The sequence below is a fragment of the Crocodylus siamensis genome, chromosome 1 (genome assembly GCF_052110815.1).
Source record: "Crocodylus siamensis isolate JL-2025a chromosome 1, ASM5211081v1, whole genome shotgun sequence".
Taxonomy (NCBI): domain Eukaryota; kingdom Metazoa; phylum Chordata; order Crocodylia; family Crocodylidae; genus Crocodylus; species Crocodylus siamensis.
This window is the reverse complement of record NC_143395.1, coordinates 418,835,635-418,858,234: the sequence shown is the minus strand read 5'-3', so window position 1 is coordinate 418,858,234 and position 22,600 is coordinate 418,835,635. Positions and strand designations below refer to the sequence as shown.

The following is a 22,600-nucleotide window of genomic DNA, read 5'->3' as shown; positions in this document are numbered from 1 at the left end:
CCGCTGACTTTGCAAAAGCCCACGTGGCATCTCCTAAACGTTTCACGCTGCAGCCCCGGCGGGAGGCATGACCTTATCCGCCTCCCCGCAGCACAGCCGTCTGCACTCGGATGCCGGTAGAAAGGTATCGGAGTGGCGCTGTCCTCCGTGCACACAACCGCGCATCAAATACTGCTGCCCGGTGCCGGGCCAAGACTCGCTCTGCCAAGTGTCTTGGCGCTTCCCGGCTCCCCGCCGCTCTCACCGCCCAGCTTTTCCTTGGGTTTTCTTGCAGCGTGATGCAGCTGCACGAAAGAGGAATGCCATTTGGAGCGACATGAGGAGCATCAGGTGCGAGATGCGGGAGGCGATCGTGCCTCTCTGCTGGGGCTGGGTAGGCCTCGTCTGGAGACGGCGCCGTTGTGGGCGCCACAGTTTAGAAAAGGATATGGAGGAGTAATGAAAATGATCAGGGGCTTGGAAGGGAAGTTGCGCGAGGAGAGGATGAAGGAGCTGGGCATGTTCAGCTTGAGGAAAAGGCCCCCAGTTTGGGGTCGGGAAGGGATTTTCCCTCCCAGTAAAACACATACAGACTTGGGGAGGGAGGGGGGCATTGCCTCCCTCTGTAGCATCTCTTTAACTAAGGAAAAATGTGCATTGTGCTATTTGCAATGATGCCGCTGGTCATGTGCACCCCCCTTTTCTAAATCCTAGATCCGCCCAGCCGTAGCAGCCCCCCTCCCTTTAAAGGGCCAGGCTCCAGAGGGACGAGCTGAGTAGACCGGGAGGGGTTGGGGGCCGTGTCCTTTGCCGTCTGCAAGTGGGGATCTGGAGGCACCCTGCATTGCTGCGCCGACTTGCCCTGCCCCTGAACCCGGGGTGGGGGCAGTGATGCCATAAATGCACCCGGGTTTCCCGGCTTCCCAGGTTCAGCAGGGAGCTGAGTCGGGTGCTCCACATCTGCTGCAGCTGCCCCCAGGGATGGGCAATGCCTGGTCTCCCTGCTTCTGGAGAGAGCGGCCCCTGCCTGGCTGGAGCCTTTGCAGAGCATCTCGGACCAAGACATGCTCAAGCCTGTGCCAACACAGGGCCAAGCAGGGGGCCCGGAGCCCTCCCCCAGGGGCCATGGCTCTCCCAGCCCTGGGCAGCGCTCTCCTTTGAGAAGGGGGTAAGAGGCCGGGCTGGTGGGATCTGCCAGCTTAGCGGAGGGACCCCTCCCAGATCAAATGCCAGCTTGCATCTCCATCTGTCCGTGCCCATGGCAGCACCTGACATGGCTCGGGGATGCTAACGTAGCCACCGGCACAGATGTGCCCCAGCGGAAACTAAGACGCTCATCGCAAGCCTGGGTAAGAGGTGAGAAACACGTGGCTTGAGCATCTATTAACGGCCTTTGCGGCAGCAGGATGTTGGCCGCTGCGGTCTCCCCGCTTTCCCCATGGCAGGGTCGGGGGGGATGCCTGGCGCCGTGTCGGGGGTGGCGGTAGTTTTGCTAAGAGGTTGGACCATGGTTTGGACAGGGAAGCTCCTGCTTCAGGCTGCATCCCTGGTGAGGATGGGAGGATGCACGGGTGACGGGGAGAGAGCAGCCCAGCGGCTCCAGCTCCACTTCGTGAGATGCCCAGCCGGCCCTCTCCTACCCCACAGGGCTTCTGGGATGGCAGAGTCCTCCAGTCCTAATAACCGCAGGGCAGCAGGGAACAAACCAGTGCCCACTTCCCCAAGGGGCCAGGACCCCTTGGTTGCTGCTCCAGGGGGGCGTGGATGTGGGTGCAGGGGCCACGCAGGAGCAGGGAGCCGGGCACCAAGCTTGGCCTCATCTCCATGTCCAGCTGCCCGCATTACTGCTCACGACAGCCTCACGTGGCGTCTTCTGCACCCTCCATCCAACCCGCCTTTGTCACGGGGCTCTTGGCCAGGCCGGTGTGGGTCTCTGCCCCCGCCTAGTCCCCCCAAACCCACTCAAAGGCTATCACTTTCTGGCAGCACGCAGAAGCAAACCTCCTCGGTTCCCCACCTGGCCCTGCCTGCTGTCTGCTCCCGGCACCGTACCCGCTGGCAATCTGCTGCTCTGCTGTCTGCTCCCTGCATGCATCCTGTCCCGTGGGCCACACACACCAGCTGCCCGTGCCGCTTGGGGCTCGTGTGCCAGAGGCTGCCCACCCCTGCTGTCACCTGTGCAAGGCACTCGGTGGCCGAGGCCTGCTCCTGCCACCTCTGAAGGGTCGCCCCCATCACTCAGTGCCCGGTGGATGGCAGAGAGGGGAGGCTGGACACGGCGACCACGTGTATAACACCTTCCTTAGCACCCAGCTGCAGCACGCCGGCTCCCCGGGGACTGTTGTCCCTCCTGCTACACCCTTCCCAAGTGCAGCTTGGGGATTTACACCAGAAGGCCGGCTGCTACTGTCTACTCTTACTCTGGGATAAAAGCCCCTTGTCCCAAATAGGGCGAAATGCTCCCGAAAGGGAGCAAAATGATTCAGGAGATGGGGGGAGGGGTGCTTCACGGATGAGCAAAAAAAGCGGCATGGGGGGGGCAATCGGGAGTGGCTACCTCATGCACATCTGGTCACAACCCGAGCGGTATTTTAGTGGCTGTCGCACAGCTGTTTCAGACTGTGGCTTGATGCAGCTTGGAAGAAACACTGCAAGAGCAGTAATCATGGTGCATCCGCCTTCCTTGTGTCTGTCAGGATGAATCCAGGTTCAGAGAATCAGAGAAAACGAGGGCTGGAAGGGACTTCAGGAGGTCACATCTAGTCCAACCCCCTGCTCAAAACAGGATGTGTCGCCAACGGGCGGGAGGGCCGCACCCAGAGAGCGGTGGTGGACGGGTCATGTTCAACCTGGAGGGACGTGGGCAGTGGGGTCCCCCAGGGCTCGGTCCTCGGCCCCGCACTGTTCAACATCTTCATCAGTGACTTGGACGAGGGGGTAAAAAGCACCTGTTCAAATTTGCTGATGACACTAAGATGTGGGGGAATGTGGGCACACTAGAAGGGAGGAATAGGCTACAATCGGACCTAGACAGGTTACAGGGGTGGGGGGATGAGAATAGGATGGGATTCAACACCGACAAGTGCAAGGTGCTGCACCTGGGGAGGAAGAGCCAGCACCATACCTACAAGCTGGGGACTCCCTTCTCGTCAGGGCAGAGGCAGAAAAGGATCTGGGGGTCATCATTGACTCCAGGATGAACACGGGCCGGCAGTGTGGGGACGCGGTCAGGAAGGCCAGCCGCACCTTGTTGTGCATCCACAGATGCATCTCGAGCAGGTCCAGGGAGGTGATCCTCCCCCTCTATGAGGAGTACTGCGTCCAGTTCTGGGCGCCGCACTGCAGGAGGGACGTGGACAGCATGGAGAGGGTCCAGAGGAGGCCACTCGCATGGTCGGGGGCAGCAGGGCAGGCCCTACGAGGAGAGGCGATGGGACCTGAACCTGTTCAGCCTCCACAGGAGAAGGCTGAGGGGGATCTAGCAGCCTGTTACAAACTAGTCAGGGGGGACCAGCAGGCACTGGGGGAGTCCCTGTTCCCCCGAGCACCGCCAGGAGTGACCAGGAATAGCGGTCACAAGCTGGCAGAGGGGAGATTCAGACCAGACGTCAGGAGGCGCGACTTCACGGTCAGGGCGGCTAGGGTCTGGACCCAGCTTCCAAGAGAAGTGGTGCTGCTCCTACCCTGGGGGGGCTTTAAGAGGAGGCTGGACGAACACCTCGCTGGGGTCATTTGACCCCAGTACTCTTTCCTGCCATGGCAGGAGGTGAGACGAGATGATCTACTCAGATCCCTTCCAACCCTACTAACTATGAAACTTCAATCCCTCCTGCCCTTTAATCCAGATGACCGTCCTTGGGCAGACAGGACCAAATCAGGGCGATGACACAGGAGGAGGCAGGAAGGCTGCTGGAGGGGTGGGATGGAGCCGCACGCCCTAGGGCAGAGATGTGAGCTGGGCTGGCACGCACGCAGAGGATTGGCAGCGAGGACTAGGCGTCTGTGGCCGCCTGCCAAGAGCCAGCCGGGGCAGGGATGGACTTCCCTTCCTGCAGCTGCACCCGGCGGGCAGCTGTCAGCGCAGACCGACCCAGGCCCATGCGCCATGTGCATATGGGGGCCTTCCCTTGTGGGCATTGCCTTGCAGCACAGAGCCCGTGGCAGCCCCAGGGAGCAGAGCACATGGTGTCCAGGAGCATCCCCCTCCGCCAGGGGCTCTGGACGCCCTCCCTGCCCTCCTGTCCACGTGCCCTGCCTCGCTGCACGCTCTGCCAGTCGTTAGGCACCAAAGGCAAACAGGTGTTAACAAAAAGCAAGGGCAGGGCCCTTGCAGGGGTCACTTCTCATCCTGCCCCCGGCCTGAGGCAGGATCGGGACCCCTTGCACGCACCATGCCCCTGCTGGAAGCCTGTCGGGCATGGGGCCAAGGACCAGCTCATTGCTAGGAGCCTCTGTCCACGGGAGCCGTGCCAGGGAGGGGCAGTCCGGGCCTTCCTTCCAGGTCTGCAGGGCACTGCCCGGAAAGCCCAGCGCCAGGGAGCCCGGGCCAGGCTCTGCAAGGGGAGGAAGGGCAGCACGGGAGAAGCGACAGGCGCTCGCGAGCAGCAGACGGTGCAGATGCTGGGGATCGGCGGGGGGCATCGCTGCAGAACCGGGCCCAGGGGCTGAGACGGACGTCAGAGGACGTTGCCACAAGCCCCGGTGCAGCTGCAGGCTAAGCGTGCGGGGGCAGCAGGGGGGCTGGGCAGCTGGGTCCTGCCCCAGCCCTTCCCCGTGGCCTCTCGGCACCCCGGGGCCCAGCCGCCAGCCCCTGCTCCGGCTGGCAGGAAGGGGGGCAATGGGACAGAAACCCCCGGCCCCCGCGGGGGGAGCCTGAAATAGGCTGAGCCCCAGCGACAGGCTGCGAGCAACACGCCGCCGCGCGCCGGGCTGAGCTCCATCTGGAGCGCGGTTAAAAATACCAGCAGGAGATGATTCATATCCCCCCCCCCCCCCCCGCCCCGGACGCCTTCCCCAGCACCAGCTCCGCGCCCTGCGGCCGGGGGCGCCGCGAGAGGGGCCGTGCCTGCACCCCCCGACCAGCTGGGCAGCACGGGCATCCCGGCCTGGAAGGGGGCAGGGGGTCCGCCCCGGAGGGCGAGAGGCCAGCTGGGAGCTTGGGACCGCTGCCCTGGCCCCTTCGCCGGCTCCCTGCCGCGCACCACCTCCCACGAGGTGATGGGTCTGCCCCAAAGCATGCTGGGAAAATCCAGGGTGCTATCCCATAGTGCCTCGCTCCCCCCCCCCCCCCCGTGCTTTCCCTCAGCAGCCATTCGTGCATTTATTTGGGTACCATCTCCATGACAATACCCGCCTCTCGCTGGCCCCTTCCTAGGAGGCTCTGACCCAACGCCCTGAGACGCGCGATCCCAGCCCTCCCCGTGCCTCAGTTTCCCACCCGTGCGATGCCGACGCCGGCGCCGTGCAGCTGCGGGGATCGGGCCCTTCAAGACGGGCGGCCTCGGCTGCTGCCAGGTCAACAGCCCGCCTAAGTAAAGGACGTCATGAAAACCTTCCCAACCCCACGGGGTGCAGGGCACGCCCAGACGCCGGCTGCTGCATCGCACGGGGCAGCGCCCGTCCCGTGGGCAGCCGGGGCCGCTTTGGCGAGCCGCAGCCACGCGCAGACTCCGAGCAGCGCCCGCACGCGCCCGCGTCCACACCGTGAATAGGGCACCCGGGTCTGGCCCCTGCAGCTGTGGGAGGAGATGGAAGAGCTAGAAAAGGCGCAGAAAAGGGCAGCAAGGATGATTCATGCAATGTGGGGGGCTGGAGGACAGACTGAAAAGGCCAGGCCGGTCAGTCTACAAAAGAGATGCTTGATGCGGGGCGTGAGACGGGTTTGCACAGCGCTAAAGGGCAAAGAGAAAGGCGATAGGGATTTATGACTGACTCTCCCCAGACAAGAGCTGAGGATCATGACAAGAAGCAAGCAGGCAGCGAGACTATAACTAACGAAAAGAACGGCGTTTCCCCCAGCGCCCGACCTCCAAGCTAACCGCAGTCACCCCGGCACAGCCCCAGGCATCGCACCCCACCCTGCCGCGGGGAAAGCCGGGAGATCGCGGTCACCAGCGGCCTGCGGCTGCAACGGTTGGTCACATGCGGGGACCCCAGGCAGAGGCCGGGCCCCTGCTGCAGAGGAAGGACCCGCCCAGGCCGTAGCAGCGTGCAAATTCCTCCCTGGCCCCCAAAACGGGGAGCGAGCTGACCCTGAGCAGAGGGGCAAGACCCTCCAGCCAGGACCACACGGGGCTGAGCCCCAGCAGGAGCCCTGGCACAGCCCAGTCACCCACCCCGGCTCAACCGGGGCAGCTTGCAGACCGTGGTCCCAGCTCCGCCGTGCCAGCGCTGGGGGCAGGCAGCGCCATGGGCCCTGCCCCACGCCTCGCCCTGCCCTCCCGCTGCGTCAGGAGAGGAAACGGAGGAAGGAACCGCAGCTTCCTGCCGCGCTGGCGGGGGACCCACACCCGCCAGGCACCCCGCGAAGCAGGGCCCAAGCTGCGGGCACGCGAGGCCAGCCGGCGGCCGGTCAGAGCTTCCAGCCTGGAGACCGCAGTCCCTGGAGCGACCGGGAGGCCATCCCTCATTAAGAAGGGAATCAAGGCTCAAACTGAGCCGGGCCAATGTGCTTGGTCCTAGCTGTCCTGAACCACAGGCGAGTGCTCTGCTGCCCGTTACGCCGTTGCTCGTACCCCGAAAGAGCCCTGTTCGGGCTGTGCACGGCGCTGTACATAAAGAAGCCTCAGCACAGTCCGTCCACCCAAGAGCTGCCAAGGTCAGTGAGGCAGGTGCCTCCACGAGGGCAGACGCTCCAATGCCCGAGCTGCCGCACGCCTGCCCCCTCCTCTCGTGCTCCGGCCCTACAAGGGACCCACGGTCACGGCCACTTCCTGTTGATGTGCTGCTGTCGGGCAGGACAGGCGGTGCGGTGGCCACCAGCCACCCCCTTCAAGGATTTCCCGTGGCCCAAAACGTCAGGCGCTCCTTGGAACAACACGGGCCTGCCCGCCAGCTGCTAACGAACTGCTGATAAGGGAGAAGAGCAGGCGGGCGCGCTCCCAAAACACCCGGGCTTGGCAGCAGGAAGGGGAGGAAGTTGTTACTGGAGGGGTAAACAAAGGGCCGGAGGGGCAGACAAGTGCCTTGTCAAACAGTCGTGCGCACGTGCTCACACGTGCACGCATGCCTACGGCCACTCCTGTGCACGCATGCGCGTGCATGTGCACCCTCGCACATACACACATGCACACACGTGTTCAGTCGCATGTGCGCACGTGCACAGGCATGCACACATATGCTTGTATGCACATGTGCGCGCGCATGTGCAGGCACACACACGCACATGTCTGTGCACCCTCGTGCACACACACGCGCACGCACACGTGTACACAGTCACATGTGCGCACGTGCACAGGCATGCACACACACGCATGCATGCACATGTGCGTGCATGATCACATGCACACACAGGCACACACTCACCGGCATGCACGTGCATGTGCACCTCAGAACAACCCCCAGGACCAGGCCTGCCTCGGGATGCCGGGGCCAGCCATGCGGTAGCCATGCGGTAGCCGCCTGCTTGCCCCCATATGACCACGGAGCCTGGCCTGGTATCGCGGCACCCCACCACGCGTGAGGCCACGGTGCAACAAGGCGGCTGATCAGGGTGCGCCGACATGCTACGGCCCAGACAAAGGGGAGGTGGGCAGGAGCCGTCTGAGCTGCCGGGCACGACCCGGCTCCCCGCGGGGCCTCGGGCAGCACCGATCCGGGCTCGGGGGAAGCCTCTTCCCTGTCGGAGTGGTGGGACAGATGCCAGGGAAGGGTGGGCTCTCCAGCAGCAGCAGCAGGAGCTGGCAGCTGTGGTCCCCCCGCTTTCCCCGTGGCAGCCGGGTGCGATGCCCGGCGCTGCGCCAGGGATGACTGCAGTTTTGCTCAGAGGTTGGGTAATGGCATCGCCAGGCTGGTTTGGAAAGGGCTGATCCTGCAGGGGTGGGGCCAGATGTGACCTCGGCAGGTCCTTCCAAAGCCTGTGGACTGGACGTGCCCATTGCAACACATGGACAGGGAGCATCTGCTGGTTGCCACAACGGGGCAGCCGCGGGTGACTGACGGGGGCAGGCTGGATGCCTCCAAAAATAGCCAGCTACCCAGCCCCAGTCAGACACGGCCGCAGCCTGCCCGGGCACTTATTTCTGGCCATCGAGATTACGGCGGAGCAGGAGGCGGGCGGTGGATGCACGGCATGCTCAGCTGTCCGCCTGCCCGGCGGGGGGACAGGGCAGGGCTGCGCTCAGCGGGGGGCAGGGGCTGTGATACCCCGCGCTGAAGCCGCACGGCGGGGGCAGGGAAGCTGCCCGGCCCCGATGGGAAGAGCGACTCAAGAGAAAGGGCTGTGTGCCTGCAGCAGCCAGCGCTGACATGCCCAGGCAGGAAACAGGCCCAGGGCTAGGGGTAGGGGTAGGGGTGTTCATGCTGGCTCCAAAGCAGCTGCCCCAGGGGGGAATTCGGCCCCTGGATTCATGCCAAGAGCCCCAAGCCCATCATTACACACCCACCCACCTAGGGCACTTGGCACCCAAGGGTAGGGGATGCTCCTCACAGTGCCTGGCTGGGTGATGTGCCTAAGCCCGTAAGATGCCATCAGTGGCAGAGACAGAAGCAGCTCCCACATCGCTGCCAACCTCAGCGAGACGGGCCAGACAGCATCAACGCAGGGGACAGGGGCAGACTGAGGGACACACAGGGAAGGCGTCAGCCTGCAGCGGCGCTGGGTCAAGGTTTCTCTGCCCGGGGAAAGGGCTTTGCAGTGCAGACCCGGATGCTTGCAAAGAGCCTGGGAAAAGCCTTGGGATGTGCGGGAGGGAGCTGGGGGCTCTCTCCCATGGGGACAGTGCTTGTATTCACAGACCAGGATGGCTAGCAGCCCTGGAGATTCGGCCCCCTTTGCCCATCAGCAAGCCCGACTGCGACGTGCCCAGAAAGACCCCGTCCAGGCCGACGGCCCTACCAAGCATCCCGGCCAGCTCTCGGCCCAGCTCTGGATCAAGCCAGGCACAGCGGGACAGGGCAGTTACCCGAGGGCACCCCGCAGTGCCCCTCTGGATGGGTGCATGCTGGGCATGGGGTCCCCTAAGTGCTCCCTTGCCCGCTTGGAGGGCCTCTGCTCGGACCGGAGGGGTGCAGGGAGCAGGTCAACAAGGATGCAGCAGACAACAGAGCACGGGGGTGGTGATCAGGAGCTGGTGCCACGGCTGCCAGGAGTGGCTGCATGGCTCACTACACTCAGAAAAGGGGACAAGCGTCTAGCCACGCACACATCCCTGTGCCGCGCACCCACCTCTGGGGTGGAACACAGCCAGGGACCCACTGCCATGGCCGGCCGGGCCCGAACCCGGCATCCAAGGGGGCTCCAGCTACTATAAGGCCGGGCAGAGGAGCCGCGGGTCTGCGCTCGTGATGGAGGAAGAGCTCCAGAGCGCGGCAGCAGGGCACGGTGTTCCTGGAAGGCTTTCCCGGGAAGGGCACTCGCCTTCCTGTCGCCTGGCCCAGGCCCACTCAGGCTCTGGGGGATTTTAATGAGCTTCCTAGATATCTTCTCCCCTGGACGGGGACAGGGAGGGGACGCTGGCCCAGCACCAGAAGGCAGCCACCTCTGGGGCTGAGTGCAAGGAAAGGAGCCAAGATGATGGCAGGAACAGCTTGGCAAGCAAGGAAATACCATGGTCATCTCCATGCCCAGCCCTGCACCAACTGGGTCCCCCCTAGAGAAGGGGGTTCCTGCCCTGGCATCCCCCTGGCACGTCATAAACCATGCTCAGTCCAGCCCTGCAGGAGGGGAAAGCGGGCAGCCCCCGTCCAGGGGCCAGCTGTAGGGCAGGCTACTTGCAAGAGACTCCCCACCCACCGCAACCCCCCCGGAGACGGCACCTGGAGCAGTTTCCAGAGAGAAGCGGGCACGGGAGATTCAACCTCAGTCAACAGGGGAGCGGGAAGGTCCAGGGGAGCAGAGGCCATGCTAGGAAACGTGGCCTTGCCCCGTGGCTCAGGTGGCATGAGCAGAACTGGGGTCACCCCTGGCATCGGGGTGCTTTGCCTGCATCGCCGAGGATGGGGAAACTGAGGCACGGAGCGGAGCTGGCGCAAGGGTGCGGGACCACAGCTCCCGGGGCAGCTTCCCTCACCCCCTCCCAGCCGCCAGCCACACAGGGAGGAAGAGGAGGGTGAATGGGGAGTGGGGAGCAGCCATCGGCAACCTGAAAATCGAATATTAATTTGCCTTGATTATGAATAATAATTAGCAAGCTGCTGGCGCCGCGGCTGCTGGCGCCTGTTGCTAGGATCTCCATCTGCTCGGGGACGCAGGCAGAGAAGATGTCCAGGGCTCGCTTTTCACAGACGGCTGCTGACAAAGCCGCAGAGCCGCAGGGGGATGGTGCTGGGGGCCCAGGCTCCATCCCTGCCCCGCTTCCCTCCGTAAAACCCGGCTCGTCTCCCTCCATCCGGGCCCGGGACGGGGTCGAGTTCCCACGCGGCAGTCACCCTCCATGCCCAGGACTAGCTGGGCTCTTTACGTCTCTCCTCCCTGTCTCGATCCCATGCAGCAATTATCCTCCGAGCAGAGCCAGGCACCCTGCTCAGAGCCAGCGCCGGCTCGCTGCCACGGCAGCCCGGGCTCTGGGTGCCCAAGGGGATGTCAGACGGGATGGGGCTGCCTTGCTGTCCTGCATGTAGCACAGGGCCTGGCAAAGCTGCGGTCTGCGCCCATCTCAATCCAGAGCAACACACAGGGAGACCCCGGGGGAAGGACATGTACGTGCAGAGGGGGTCGCTGGCGGGAAAGAGCCTGCGTGCCCGGGTGCTTTGCAAGCGGAGCATGAGGGAGCAACACACAGATGCCAAGTGCACGGGAGGCGATGGGCCCACGGGCAGCTCTGCGTGCTGCATTTTAAGGACAAGGAGAAATGGGAGCTGGGGCGGGGGCGAGGGACGAAGCTGGTACGGGGGCAGGAGTGCGGAGCAGGCCCCGGGGCGCAGCAGACGAGGAACGAACCTGGAGGCTGCAGATGGTAGAAGCGGCTGCCTTTTGGCCAGAAGCGGCTGCCTTTTGGCCCAGCAGCAAACACCTCTGCTCTCACCCGGCCCGCAACTAACCCCGGATCTCTCTGTCGCAGGATGCGACGGATGCCAAGAACTTGGAGAGAGACAAGAGGCTTCAAGGGATAATTAGCAAAGCAACCGCTGCACGCAGCCGGCTAACTATGCAACCACATCGCCCTGCCAGACCCAACCCGGCCGGGGGTTACGGGCAGGGGCACCATGCCAGGTTCTTCCCACATAAAGCCCCCAGCTTACCCATGTGCCCCTTCCCCTCCTTCCTATGGCAGTACTGATACCCGAGGCGTCCCACCCCAGAAGCAGCTGCATCGTGAGCGGCGGGTCCTACAGGACCATAAAGAAGGTCCCCTTGCCATTCCCCTTCCTCTGCAACAGCCCTGCGAGGCCTGGAGAATAGAGCAGTGTTTCACAGTTAATTTTTCCAGGGCCCAGCTCCCGGCGGGGGGGTTAATGGCCGTGATTATTAGCAGCGCTCGGTGAAAATTACAGGAATATGAGAAATTGCTCAGCCGAAGCCGACGCTGCATGCAGGGATGGTGGGAGAGGAGGAATGAGTTAACCCTGTCCTTCCTGCACCTGCACCCATCCACGGGACGGCTCTCTCGGGGTCCTGCCTCCCAGGCTCTCCTTGCCCCTGTGGGCAGAGCCCCCGGCCCGAACTTGGCCGAGCCCTGGCATCTCACCAGCGACACCCATGGGAGCTGGGCTGGGCCCGGGCATTGCTGCCCCTGGATCACCCGTGGCTGAGGTGGGTGCTCTTCCCTGTAAGGAAGAGGCCTGGAGCTGAGCCGGGGGGCTCTGGGCTGCTGGGGGTCCCCCCCTCAGTTCAGCTGAAATGCTGAGCCCGGGGCTCCGGGTTCGGTAGGAAGAGTTGGCTCAGTGCTCGGTGCAGCAGGCTCCCCCCCCAGAAGCAGCTGCATTTTGCTGCAAGGCTGCAAGCTCTGCAAGGTTGAATGTCCTACAAAGAGCCTGGTGCAGGTGCTGGGGTCCGGGCCAGACGCCAGGAGAAAGCAAGGTCTCATGGTTTGAGCCCACAAGCTGTGAAGTCCTGAGTCCTGGCCTTAGCTCTGCCAGCAATTGAGCCTGTGACCTTGGGCAAGACGCTTCTCCCTCACTTAGGACAGCAGCCCAAGATACTGCCAGAGACAGGGGCCAGAAGATGCGCAAGCAAACGCCCAGCTCCTGCCCTGGCATCCCCCTGGCACGTCATAAACCATGCTCAGTCCAGCCCTGCAAGGTCTGCTCTCACAGCCCAGACTGCAGTGTGAAACAGAGGCACAGCAGGGCTAAGTAACTGCACCAACGCCGCCCTGCAAGGCAGTAGCAGAGTTTGGCCCAAGCCCAACTCCTCATGCAATGCAGGGCACTGAGGGGCAAGAATCTGCTGAGGAGCTGAAGGAGCCACACCCAGGGTCACAGGCCAGACACCCCTTCGTGGCAGGAAGCGAGAGCGTGGTCAGCCCGGCGCGGGGCCAGGGTCAGGTCACAGGCTGCACGCTTCCTCTCCTCGGGCAGGCGGGGATGGGCCAGGACAGGGGGCGACGGGCCTGCAGGCACGTCCGGACACAACAGGCTGGTGAGACACACGGGGCTGGGCGGTGCGCGCTCTGCACACCAGCAGGAGGGACATGCACCTGGAGATGCGTGCACACACGCGCGCACGTGCACAGGCGTGTGGCTCCAGCTGTGCGGACCATGCTTGCACACACCCAGGACACCCCAGGAGCCTCAAGCGGGCGACAAACACCTGGGGATGGATGCCCCTGAGGCCAGCCTCCATGCCAGCCCCAGCTCCCCTGGCCTGTTTCCCACTGCCGCGTCCACTGCTCCCTGCCTGCTTCACTCGCTCCTTCCCTAGGCCCCTCCCCACTCCCACCCCATCTCCATCAGGGCCTGCAACGCCCTCCTGGAGCCTGCCCAGACACGACACGGGGGTACCAGCCTGGCATTCAGCATGAATCCGGAGCAGATGACAAAGCAGCAGCTGGGCAAACCCAGCCCTCTTGGCAGTCCTTGCAAACCACCAAGGCAGGGGTCCCTGTACCCATGCTACAGACAGGGAAGCTGAGGCTCGAAGGGCACCAAAGACTCTTGCCCGCAGCAGATCACATGCTGGGATCATGCCTCTCAGCCCTTGCAGCTGCATGTTGCTGCCGGTTCCTGGCTGCTGTGTCCACGTAGGTCCAGGCAGCTCATAACGTACTGACTCCGGATTGGCACCTGATTAAGGGCTAGGTCCTTGTCCCAAGAGCCAGGCTGCCCCGGCCCACCCCCTACACCCTGCCCGCCCCGGGGGCCACGGCCTGCCCCGCACACAGCCCCCTCCCAAGGGCAGCCCCGTGCCTGGCGGGTCGGTGCCAGCACCTACGTGCGACATGTCTCAGCGGCGCGAGAAGAAAGGCCCCGTCTCCGGCGCGGGGGAATTTCGCAGGCTCTCCGAGCATCCCAGGCCGCAGGGGCTGGAAGCAGGGATCCCTGGGACTGGGGCTTGACCCCACTGCCTCACCCCTTCCCTCTCCCTCGGCCCTAGCAGCTCCTTGTGCCACGGGGGTCTCCCCATGGCTCCCTTCCTCAGTTTCCCCACTGACGTGGAAGCAGCTCATTCAGGCTGCAGGAAAGGAATGGGGGGGGGGGGGTCGGGCAGAGCAGGACTGCTGGGTGCTCGTGCCTCGGACAAGGGCTCAGCTTCCCCCCTTGCACAGCCTGGGCTCCTGGAAGACGCTGCGAGCTCAGCCCTTTCCAAGGGGCTCTGGGGGTCCAGCCCAGCACCCCCGGGCTCTCAACCCTGCCTGCAAACAGCCTGGCGGAAAGCACCGCAAACCCATGCTTGGCAGCCCCTGGAGATCAAGACCCCGGCGTGCACGGCGCTGCATAAACCACCCCCTGCCTGGCCGGGCCCAAGAAGGACAGCAGCTGCCTCTGGACAAAGTGGGGACACTGAAGCAGGGAGCGGAGAACTGGGTCCAGGCCCCCCGCACCCCAGGCCATTCACCCCGGCTGGGCGGATGGGGGCCCTGCGGCCGGCGGGGGGTGGGGGAGGAAGCCGGGCGTGCCTGCTGCGCTGCCTCTGTCCCGCGTCCAAGCGCGGCATTGTGTGCGGCCGCGGTCCCCGGCCCTTTCCTCCCCTTTATTACCCTGCTAATGTGTTTGTGTCACCGGGAGGAAACGATGCTGACGCGGAGACAAACGACTGCCTGGGAAGTCCGTGCCCGCCGCCCTGGACGCTCCAGGCTCTGCGCAAAATACAGCCTGGCGAGAAGGCTCCAGGCCGGCCCCAGGGGGAAAGTGAGGCAGGGGGTGGGGGCGGTGTGCCACCCGCAAGGCACGGGCGGGGCTGGCAGGGAGGGCCTTGCTGCAGCATAGCAGAGCACAGCGCGGCCCAGTCCCGCGGCGCTGGCCTGCCTCCGACGGGCACCCGGCCGTGCAAGGCAGGTGTCCACCCCAGTGCAAGGATCTGAGCCCCCGGCTCCTCTGACAGCAGCGATGCAGACGCGGGCTCCTCCAAGCCAGTGGCACGTGGGTCTCTGGCTGGATCGGGGCCGCGTGCAGCGGCAGGGCAGAATCAGGCCCCCGGCTGGGTTGGGGGTAGATCCCGTTCCACCGTTCCTCGGAGGGTGGGAAGCACTGGCTGGGGGAGTCAGCACGTCTCCAGAAATATGTAGCAGAAGGGACAGAGAAGGGCAGCCAACATGAGGGGCTAGAAAGGCTGGGACTCTTCAGTATGGAGAAGAGGAGGCGACGGGGGACAGCACAGAGGTCTATACGGTCACGAAGGGTACGGCGCGAGTGAACAGAGCCCTGCTGCTCGCCAAGTCCCAGAATACTAAAAGGTTCAAAACGAACAGGAAAAAGGACCTTTTTTTTTTTTATGAGACATGCCGTTAACTCATGGAACTCACTGCCACAGGACAGGGTGAAGGCGGATAGCTGAGCCAGGATCAGCAAGGGACCGGATACATTCACGGGGGGTCGATCTGCTCGTGGCTATTGAACAGAAGCGTTGGGCATCTCTAACCGAACAGGCGGTGGGTGTCAGGGAGGGTGGTGCATAGGGGACGGACCCCTCTGGGGAGGCTCGCCCTGCAAAACACCCACGCCTGCCACTATTGGAGGCACAACACCAAGTTAGACGGACCCGGTGTGACTCAGTCTGGCACTGCTGATGTCCTCGCTGGGATTCAGGACACCTGAGTTGTGCTCCCAGCTCGGCCCCTGCCCGCAGGGCAAGACCTGGGGCAGACCTCGGACCCCCACTAGGTGCCTCAGTTTCCCTTCTCCGCCTGCTCAAGCCTCCCCCAGGGGTGCACTGGGTGCAGCAAGAAATGGGTGCAGCGTGCCAGCCGGGTGCAGCGTGCCAGTTGGGGAGACCCCAGGGAGAAAAGCTGGGCAACCAGAGCTGTGAAGCAGGGTGGGCGCGTGCCCACGGATAACTTCCCTTGCCTGCCCACCCACGGGGCACTGCCGTCCTGAACCCCAGAAGAGGGTCTCTATGTCCCAGAGAGACAGACCCCGCCATCCTGATCCCACCCACAGTCCTATGGGGGGCCCAGCCCCCTTGCTCCGACCTCCCAAGCCCGAGAGGTCCGATTCACAGCCCGCTGCTCGCTCAGCCAGGGATGCACCTCTCCCCCCAGGGATGCAACTCGGAAAAGACCCCGTGAGACCACCCCCTCCCACACACCCCTCCACACCGACGTGCAAGCGCCGCATCCCGAAGACAAATGGCTCTTCTGCGATGCATCCCAGGCAGAGCCGCTAATTACCGAGGCGGCTGCGCCTCGCTAATGCAATTAGATCTGTTAAGGAAACACAGTTGTAAAACACCGGGGAAGGGAGCCGGGGGCCGGGCATGTTAACACGGGTCGGTGTCAGTTCCTGCAGGGACCCATGGGGACGGCGGTCTCGCTGCTGGGGGTGCAGGGCTCAGCCCCAATCTCTACTAGGCCACGAGCCACAAGGCTTCGCCTTACTAGCCCCGAAGACCCTGCGGCTAACGCCCCACCTCCCCCGCCAGCCTGCCCTCGGTCTCAGCCTGAAAACCATCTGCTGGAAACCGATTCAGGCAGCCCTTGGGGGTGGAAATGGCATTCAGGACACCTGGGTTCCTTACTGCGGCTCGGAGGAAGCCAGGAGACAGAGCCCATTGCGCTCCTAAAAGCAAAGAGAAGCAGCTCCTGGACAGGCCGTCACCCAGAGGAAGCAGGGGGGCTTCAGGGCATGCTTTGCACCAGCACCTGGGATCTGAGCATGCCCGGGACCCCCGGGTGCCCGCCCCAGGGACTGGCAAGGAGGCAGAAGTCAGAGGATAAGGAGCGAGGGCAGGGACGACAGCACATGTGCGCAGCCCTGGCACCGCAGATGAGACCAGCAGAGCCTGCGCGGAGCCTCTGGGAGCTGCCCCCTCCAGCCCCAGCCCCTCGGGATCCTCACGCGCCGTCCAGCCCCAGGCGCGGCGGGGGCCTCCACGCCACCTGGGCACCCGCAGCAGACAGGCATGCAGCTCTGCCTTCGCCGCGCCAGCCCTGCGCGTCCCGATTAGATTAGGGCCTGTCTGCCCGGCCTGCTAACACATATCAATTAGGCTGTGATGCATGGGGGTGTCAGCCGGTAATTGCATCGGGGCTCGGCCCAGCCGGGCGGGGAGGAAGAAGGATGACGGGGCCGCAGCTGGCGGGCAGCGCAGCCGGGGCGCGGGCCGAGCTGGGCTCCAAACGGGGACTGCACGCGGGCTGGGCCGCGGGGAGCCACGCTGGGGGCACGGGGACGTGCCCCCCTTCCAGAGGCCGGGGCACCTGAGCTACTTGCTGCCCTGACTGATGCCAGAGACAACTGGGGCAAGGAGCTTGGCGCGTGTCCGGCGCCCAGGGGAAAGTGGTGCCTGGCAGCGGTGCAGAGTTTGAGATGAGGGACCTTTCTCTGCTACTGACCTGCTACGTGACCTCGGGCATGGCGCAGCTAAGCCCAGCCTCAGCTCGGAGGCCGGCACGAGCTGCTGGGCAGCTGCAGACGCAGGTGATGGGGCACGTTCGGCACCGAGCCCCCTGGGGTCTAGATCTGGGGCCCTGGCCCTGCCTGCAGCTCACGGCGCCCCACGTGCAGCCTCTTCCCTTGCTGTCCTGCAACCGGCCGCATCCCACGTCGCAGCCAAAGCAGGTGCCCGGGGCATACGCTACGGGACTCAAGCGCGGTGGCAGCCCTTTGCAAGCCCCTGGACTCAGCTGGGGGCAGATGCCGGAGCAGCCTGCACGGGAATCGCTTGCTCCCGCTCCCAGCTGCACCCATCCTTCCCTCGGCAGGCCTGGCTCAGCTCCCGCCGGGTTTTCCTTCCCCTCTCCTTGCACAGCAAAGGGGAGGAAAAGAATAGGTCAAGGGGCTCCTGCTAGCTGCAGCCACCCAGAGGGGAGGGGGACAGAGGCGTTGCCTCTCATCTCCTGTCCTCCCCGGCTCGGTCCTGCCCGAGAGTCCAGAAGCAGAGAGAGCCAGAGCAGACCCAGGCTGGCAGGTCCCACTAGCCCCACGGGGTCCCCAGCAGACTTCATGGATGTCCCACTTCGGTGCCTCAGTTTCCCTGCCTGCAGCTGAGGTCTCGGGCCTCCCTCCTGCATGCGTTCAGGCTCTGCCCCTGTACAGCGCCCGGCACGGCAGGCTCCTAGACCTCAGGGTAAGGCTCCCACAGGGCTGAGCTGGGGTGGGGAACCACGTGACATCACTTGCTTGAGCAATGCGGGGGTCCGCGCGAGTGATGCCAAGGCCACATCATGTCTCAAAGCCTCTGACGGGGGCGAGCGCGATGCACTGGGGACCACGACGTGGCGGGGATGGGACCGGCGGGGTCCTACCTCCTGTCCCCGGAGCAGCAGCAAAGAGGCAGCCCTACTGCACGCCCCAGGGGCTCGGGGAGCTCTGCCCCTTGCAAACACCGTGCCCACCCCATACCAAGAGCCCCCTGGCTTCTCTTCCCAGCCCCGAGAGCCAGCTCACGGCCGATGGGGACCTGGCGTCATGCACAGCTGGGCAGCAGCTGTCCTGCGCCCCTGCTGCGCGCTCCCCGAGCCCCCACCCCAGCAGCTGGCAGGAATCGGCACCAGCCCCCTGCTCTCCCCGGGGATTTGAAGCAGCCGAGGATTTGGCCCAGTGGCTCCCGGAAAGCCCCGCGGGCACGACGTGGCAAGGGACGTGCGACCCGGGACAGGGAGGGACGCTGCACACCCCAGGCAGGGCTGGGACACGGGGGGACGGGAGGGGGGCAGGGGCGAGAGCCGAGGAGGAGAAGCGCAGCAGGGAGGAGCATGAGGAGGGGAGAGGGGAGAGGGCCGGGGGCTCAGGGACAGCAGCGATCCCGAGAGAAAGGGGCTCGTGCTCACGCTGTCCTGGAGGCCGCCCATCTTGCCAGCCCATCCCCGGCGGCGAGCTGCAGGAATCCCCGGCCGGCCGCGCCGGCCCTGCGAGAGGCAGAGCGCCGGCCTGCCCATTTCCTCCGGGCCCGGATGGACAGACGGACGGGCGGCCAGGCCGACCCCAGTGCTGGGAGCAGCCGGGGTGGGGTGCTGGCGTGGCACGCGAGGCCAGGGCCGGCGGGGGGAGGTCACAGGACCAAAGTTGAGAGAGGCTAAGGGACTTGCCCAAGGTCACGCAAGACACAGGTGGCAAAGCAGAGACTCGAACCCGCGTGTCCCAAAGCTCTGATCGCTGCCCTTGGCACCAGACATCCTTCCTCCGTCCTGCCTCTCCCGGAGGGCCCGGGCTGCCATCCCCTAGCTGCCCGCAGCGCCGGTTCTGTCCCAGGGCCAGCAGAGAAGGTGACAGCAGGCACTTACCCTTGGACTCGCCCCGCCGCCCCCGCCGCCAGCTCCCCACACCCCTGCTAGAGCAATGCACATGCAACAGCTCCCGGACCACATCCACCAGGATGTAGCTGGTGCGTGCGTGCGTGCGTATAATAAATGCAGTGTGTGTGTGTATTCATGTATAATACAAACCCTGTGCATGTGCGTGTGTGCATGTGTAATACAGACGCTGTGTGTGTGAGCCATCACGTATAATACAGGCAGTGTGCGCGCGCATGTGTAATACAGGCGCTGTGCATGTGTGTGTGCATGTGTAATACAGACGCTGTGTGTGTATGCCATCACGTATAATACAGGCAGTGTGTGCGCGCATGTGTAATACAGACGCTGTGCATGTGTGTGCGTGCATGTGTAATACAGACGCTGTGCATGTGTGTGTGCACGCATGTGTAATACAGACGCTGTGTGTGTATGCCATCACGTATAATACAGGCAGTGTGTGCGCGCATGTGTAATACAGACGCTGTGCATGTGTGTGCGTGCATGTGTAATACAGATGCTGTGCATGTGTGTGTGCACACATGTGTAATACAGACGCTGTGTGTGTATGCCATCACGTATAATACAGGCAGTGTGTGCGTGCATGTGTAATACAGACGCTGTGCTTGTGTGTGCGTGCACGTGTAATACAGACGCTGTGTGTGTGTGTGCACGCATGTGTAATACAGACGCTGTGTGTGTATGCCATCACGTATAATACAGGCAGTGTGTGCGCGCATGTGTAATACAGACGCTGTGCATGTGTGTGCGTGCATGTGTAATACAGACGCTGTGTGTGTGTGTGCACGCATGTGTAATACAGACGCTGTGTGTGTGTGCCATCACGTATAATACAGGCAGTGTGCGTGCATGTGTAATACAGGCACTGTGCGTGCACATGCAATACTGTAGAGGCAGTGTGTGCACGTGCATGTGTGTGCATGTACAATACAGACACCGTGCGAGTGTGTGCGTGCATTCACGTGTGAGCAGCCCCTGTGCGTGCGCACTCGTGTGTGATACAGGCGCCACGCGCTCTCCGCGAGACGGCTGCTTTCCAGCCCCCGCGCAGCATCCCCGGCACCCCCCGACGGCGGGCAGGAGTCTGCCCCGCACCCCGGAGCCTCTCCGGCCGGGTCGCGCCGCCCCCGCCCCCGCCCCCGCCCCCGCGCGCCGGGGGGGGGGTCCGACCCCGCGCCGGGCCTGGCACCGCCCGAGCCCCCGCAGAAAGCAGGTCTGTCCCGCCCGAGCCCGCGCGGCACCGGCAGCGCTGGGCGGGGGCCGGGCCTGCCGGGGCTGTGCAGGGGGCCGGCGACATCCGAGCCCGGGGGCCAGGCCCGCCAGGGTCGCGGCGTGCCCGGGCGGGGTGCCAGGGGCGCTCCCCACAGCCGGGCACCTCAGCCCGCCGGCGCTCCCGGGCCGGGCTAGCTCGCCCAGCCCGCCCGAAGTTACTTGGCAGCCGGCTCGGGGCCGGGCGGCGCGGGGGGGGCGGCTCCTACCTGTAGCGCCTCGCAGCCGCGGCCGTCGTCCGCCGGGAGGAAGACCTGCTGGCCCCGCCTGAAAAATTGAACGGCCGCGATGAGCAGGTGGTGCAGGACGAGCACCATGGTGCCGCCGCCGCCGCCGCCGCCGCCGCCGCGCCCGGCCCCGCGCCGCCGCGCCCGGCCGCGCCCCGCCCCCGCCGCGCCCGCCCGCCCGCACCTGCCGGCACCCCCGGGGGGAGCGGGGAAACTGAGGCACGGAGGCAGCCCCCCCCCCCGCCCAACGCGGAGCCGGGCTCTGGCGCCGCCAGGCACGAGTGGGTGAGAGGGGAGCGGGGAGACGGGGGCGCGCAGACCCCCCCCGGCCCCCGCGCGCTGCCCTCCAGCCCCCGCAGCACCCCGCATGCGCCTCAGCTCTGCCTCAGTTTCCCCGTCTGGAGCCCGCCCTTTGCTGGCCCTCGCTACGCGGGTGGTGCCGAGCCTGCCGCCCCCCCGTGCCCGGGAGCGGGCCGTCATGCCCCCGTGGGCGGGCCCCAGCACCCGCAGCGGGGCCGCCCTACCCTCCCGCGCCACGGCACGGCCTGCCCTGCTCTGCCCCCCACCCACGGGCACGGCACGCCGGCCGGCCCGGCTCCCCGCGTGCCGCGGCAGCTGTTCCCCGCACGCAGCGGGGGCCCTGCACGCCAGCCCCGCGGCAGGCGGGAGCCCGGGGCGCAGCGGAGGGCAGGGTTGGGCCGCGGGACCCTGGCGGGGCGTCCGCCGGCCCCCGGGCGCGTGGGACGAGGCGGGGGGCGAGGACTTGCTCCGTGTGAGCCCCGGGGCAGCGCCCACAAGCGTGTTGCAGGCTCGTTGAACAGCCAGGTCGGCAGGCCCTGCCCCCCCCGCCGAAACACGGGCGGCATCCCCACCCGAACACCCTGCACACGGGCTTGTCTGCGCCAGGCTGGGAACTGCCCCTTCAGGCCACAGGGCCCATTGCCCAGAGAGTCTGCCCCGGGCAAAGCGGGGCTGGCAGCGCCCTGCTGCAGGGGGGGTTCAAATTCACTCGAGAGACCCTCGGCTGCAGGGCAGGCCTCCCCCTGCCTGGCTCTCCAAGCTCCATCATCCCCTCCCGCCGCCCCGATGGACTTGCACTTGACCAGCCCTAACACGGGCGGTGGGAAAGAATGACGGGGCGCTGTGCCCATTTTACATCTGGGGAAACTGAGGCACGCACCCAGCAACTAGGGGCTGGGGGTGCCAGCTGAGGCACCCACCCAGAGGCCTCCCACATGCCCCCAGCTCTGTCCGTGCAGCCCGGCGCCCCGCTGCCCCTCCCCGGATACTGCTACGCGGGGCACAAGGAAAGCCTGCCCGACGGCAGCCTCCGGACCGGCCTCCCCCCACCCCTGCTGGCCCAGGCCAAGGGCCGGAGCCCGCCGGCCGCGGCGAGGGGCGTGCTGCGGGAGACCCTCCGCCGACGAGAGCAGGGCCCGGCCCCTCGGCGGGCCCCAGGGCCCGGGCTCCCACCCCCGAGCGAAGGCGGGCCGGGCCGGGCCGGGACAGGGACGTGCCCCCGGGCCGAGCAGGGTGGCGCCGGCCCAGGGCCGTGGCCCATGCCCAGTGCCCCCCGCAGCCGGTCCCGGGACGCGCCCGGGCCACCCGACTGCCCTCCTCCGGGAAGCCAGCGAATGTCACCCTCCTCTTCTGCCCTACGAGGGCCGGGGCCGGGGCCGGGGCCGGGGGGGGCCTCCCTGGGGACCAGGAGAGGCCTGGGGGAGCGGAGCCCGCCGCCTGCACCGAGCCCTCCCGCCTGGCCCGCGTGTGCGCGGAGAGCGGTGCTGCCCCCGCGTGGGCAGAGCCCACAGGCACCGTCCCCCGCGAGCCCCCGGCTCGGCCCTGCCAGGCCTGGGCGGTGGGCCGCGGCCGCCCCGGCCTCCCGGGTGCGGCGAGACCGGGCTGGAGCGGGGTCCTGCCGGCGGCGGCGTGTTTGCAACCCACTCCCCTGCACGCAGGCACACGCCTGCCGCTTCCCGGCGCCGCCGCTCCACGCAGCCCCCGCGGGGGAGTCACGGGTGACTGTCCTGCCGGCCTTTGCCCAGGGGCTGGCCACGGAGCGAGGTCGGCGGCTCCGCTCCCGGGAGCCGGCCGTGCCAGGCGGACGCCAAGGGG

General features: G+C 65.7%; 1 protein-coding gene across 4 annotated transcripts in view; it reads right to left on the bottom strand.

The window, feature by feature from the left end:
- Positions 1 to 22,600, bottom strand: part of PDE2A (phosphodiesterase 2A) — a 134,630-nt gene that overhangs the window by 63,911 nt on the left and 48,119 nt on the right. For 2 of the 4 annotated variants that reach the window (XM_090030880.1, XM_090030881.1), the window contains exon 2: positions 20,468 to 20,525. In XM_090030880.1, the coding sequence (XP_089887006.1) occupies positions 20,468 to 20,525 (58 nt within the window). Of the gene's footprint in view, positions 1 to 18,506; positions 18,570 to 20,467; positions 20,613 to 22,600 lie in introns of those variants that run through there. The other 2 variants (XM_090030882.1, XM_090030883.1) reach the window with 2 other exon arrangements.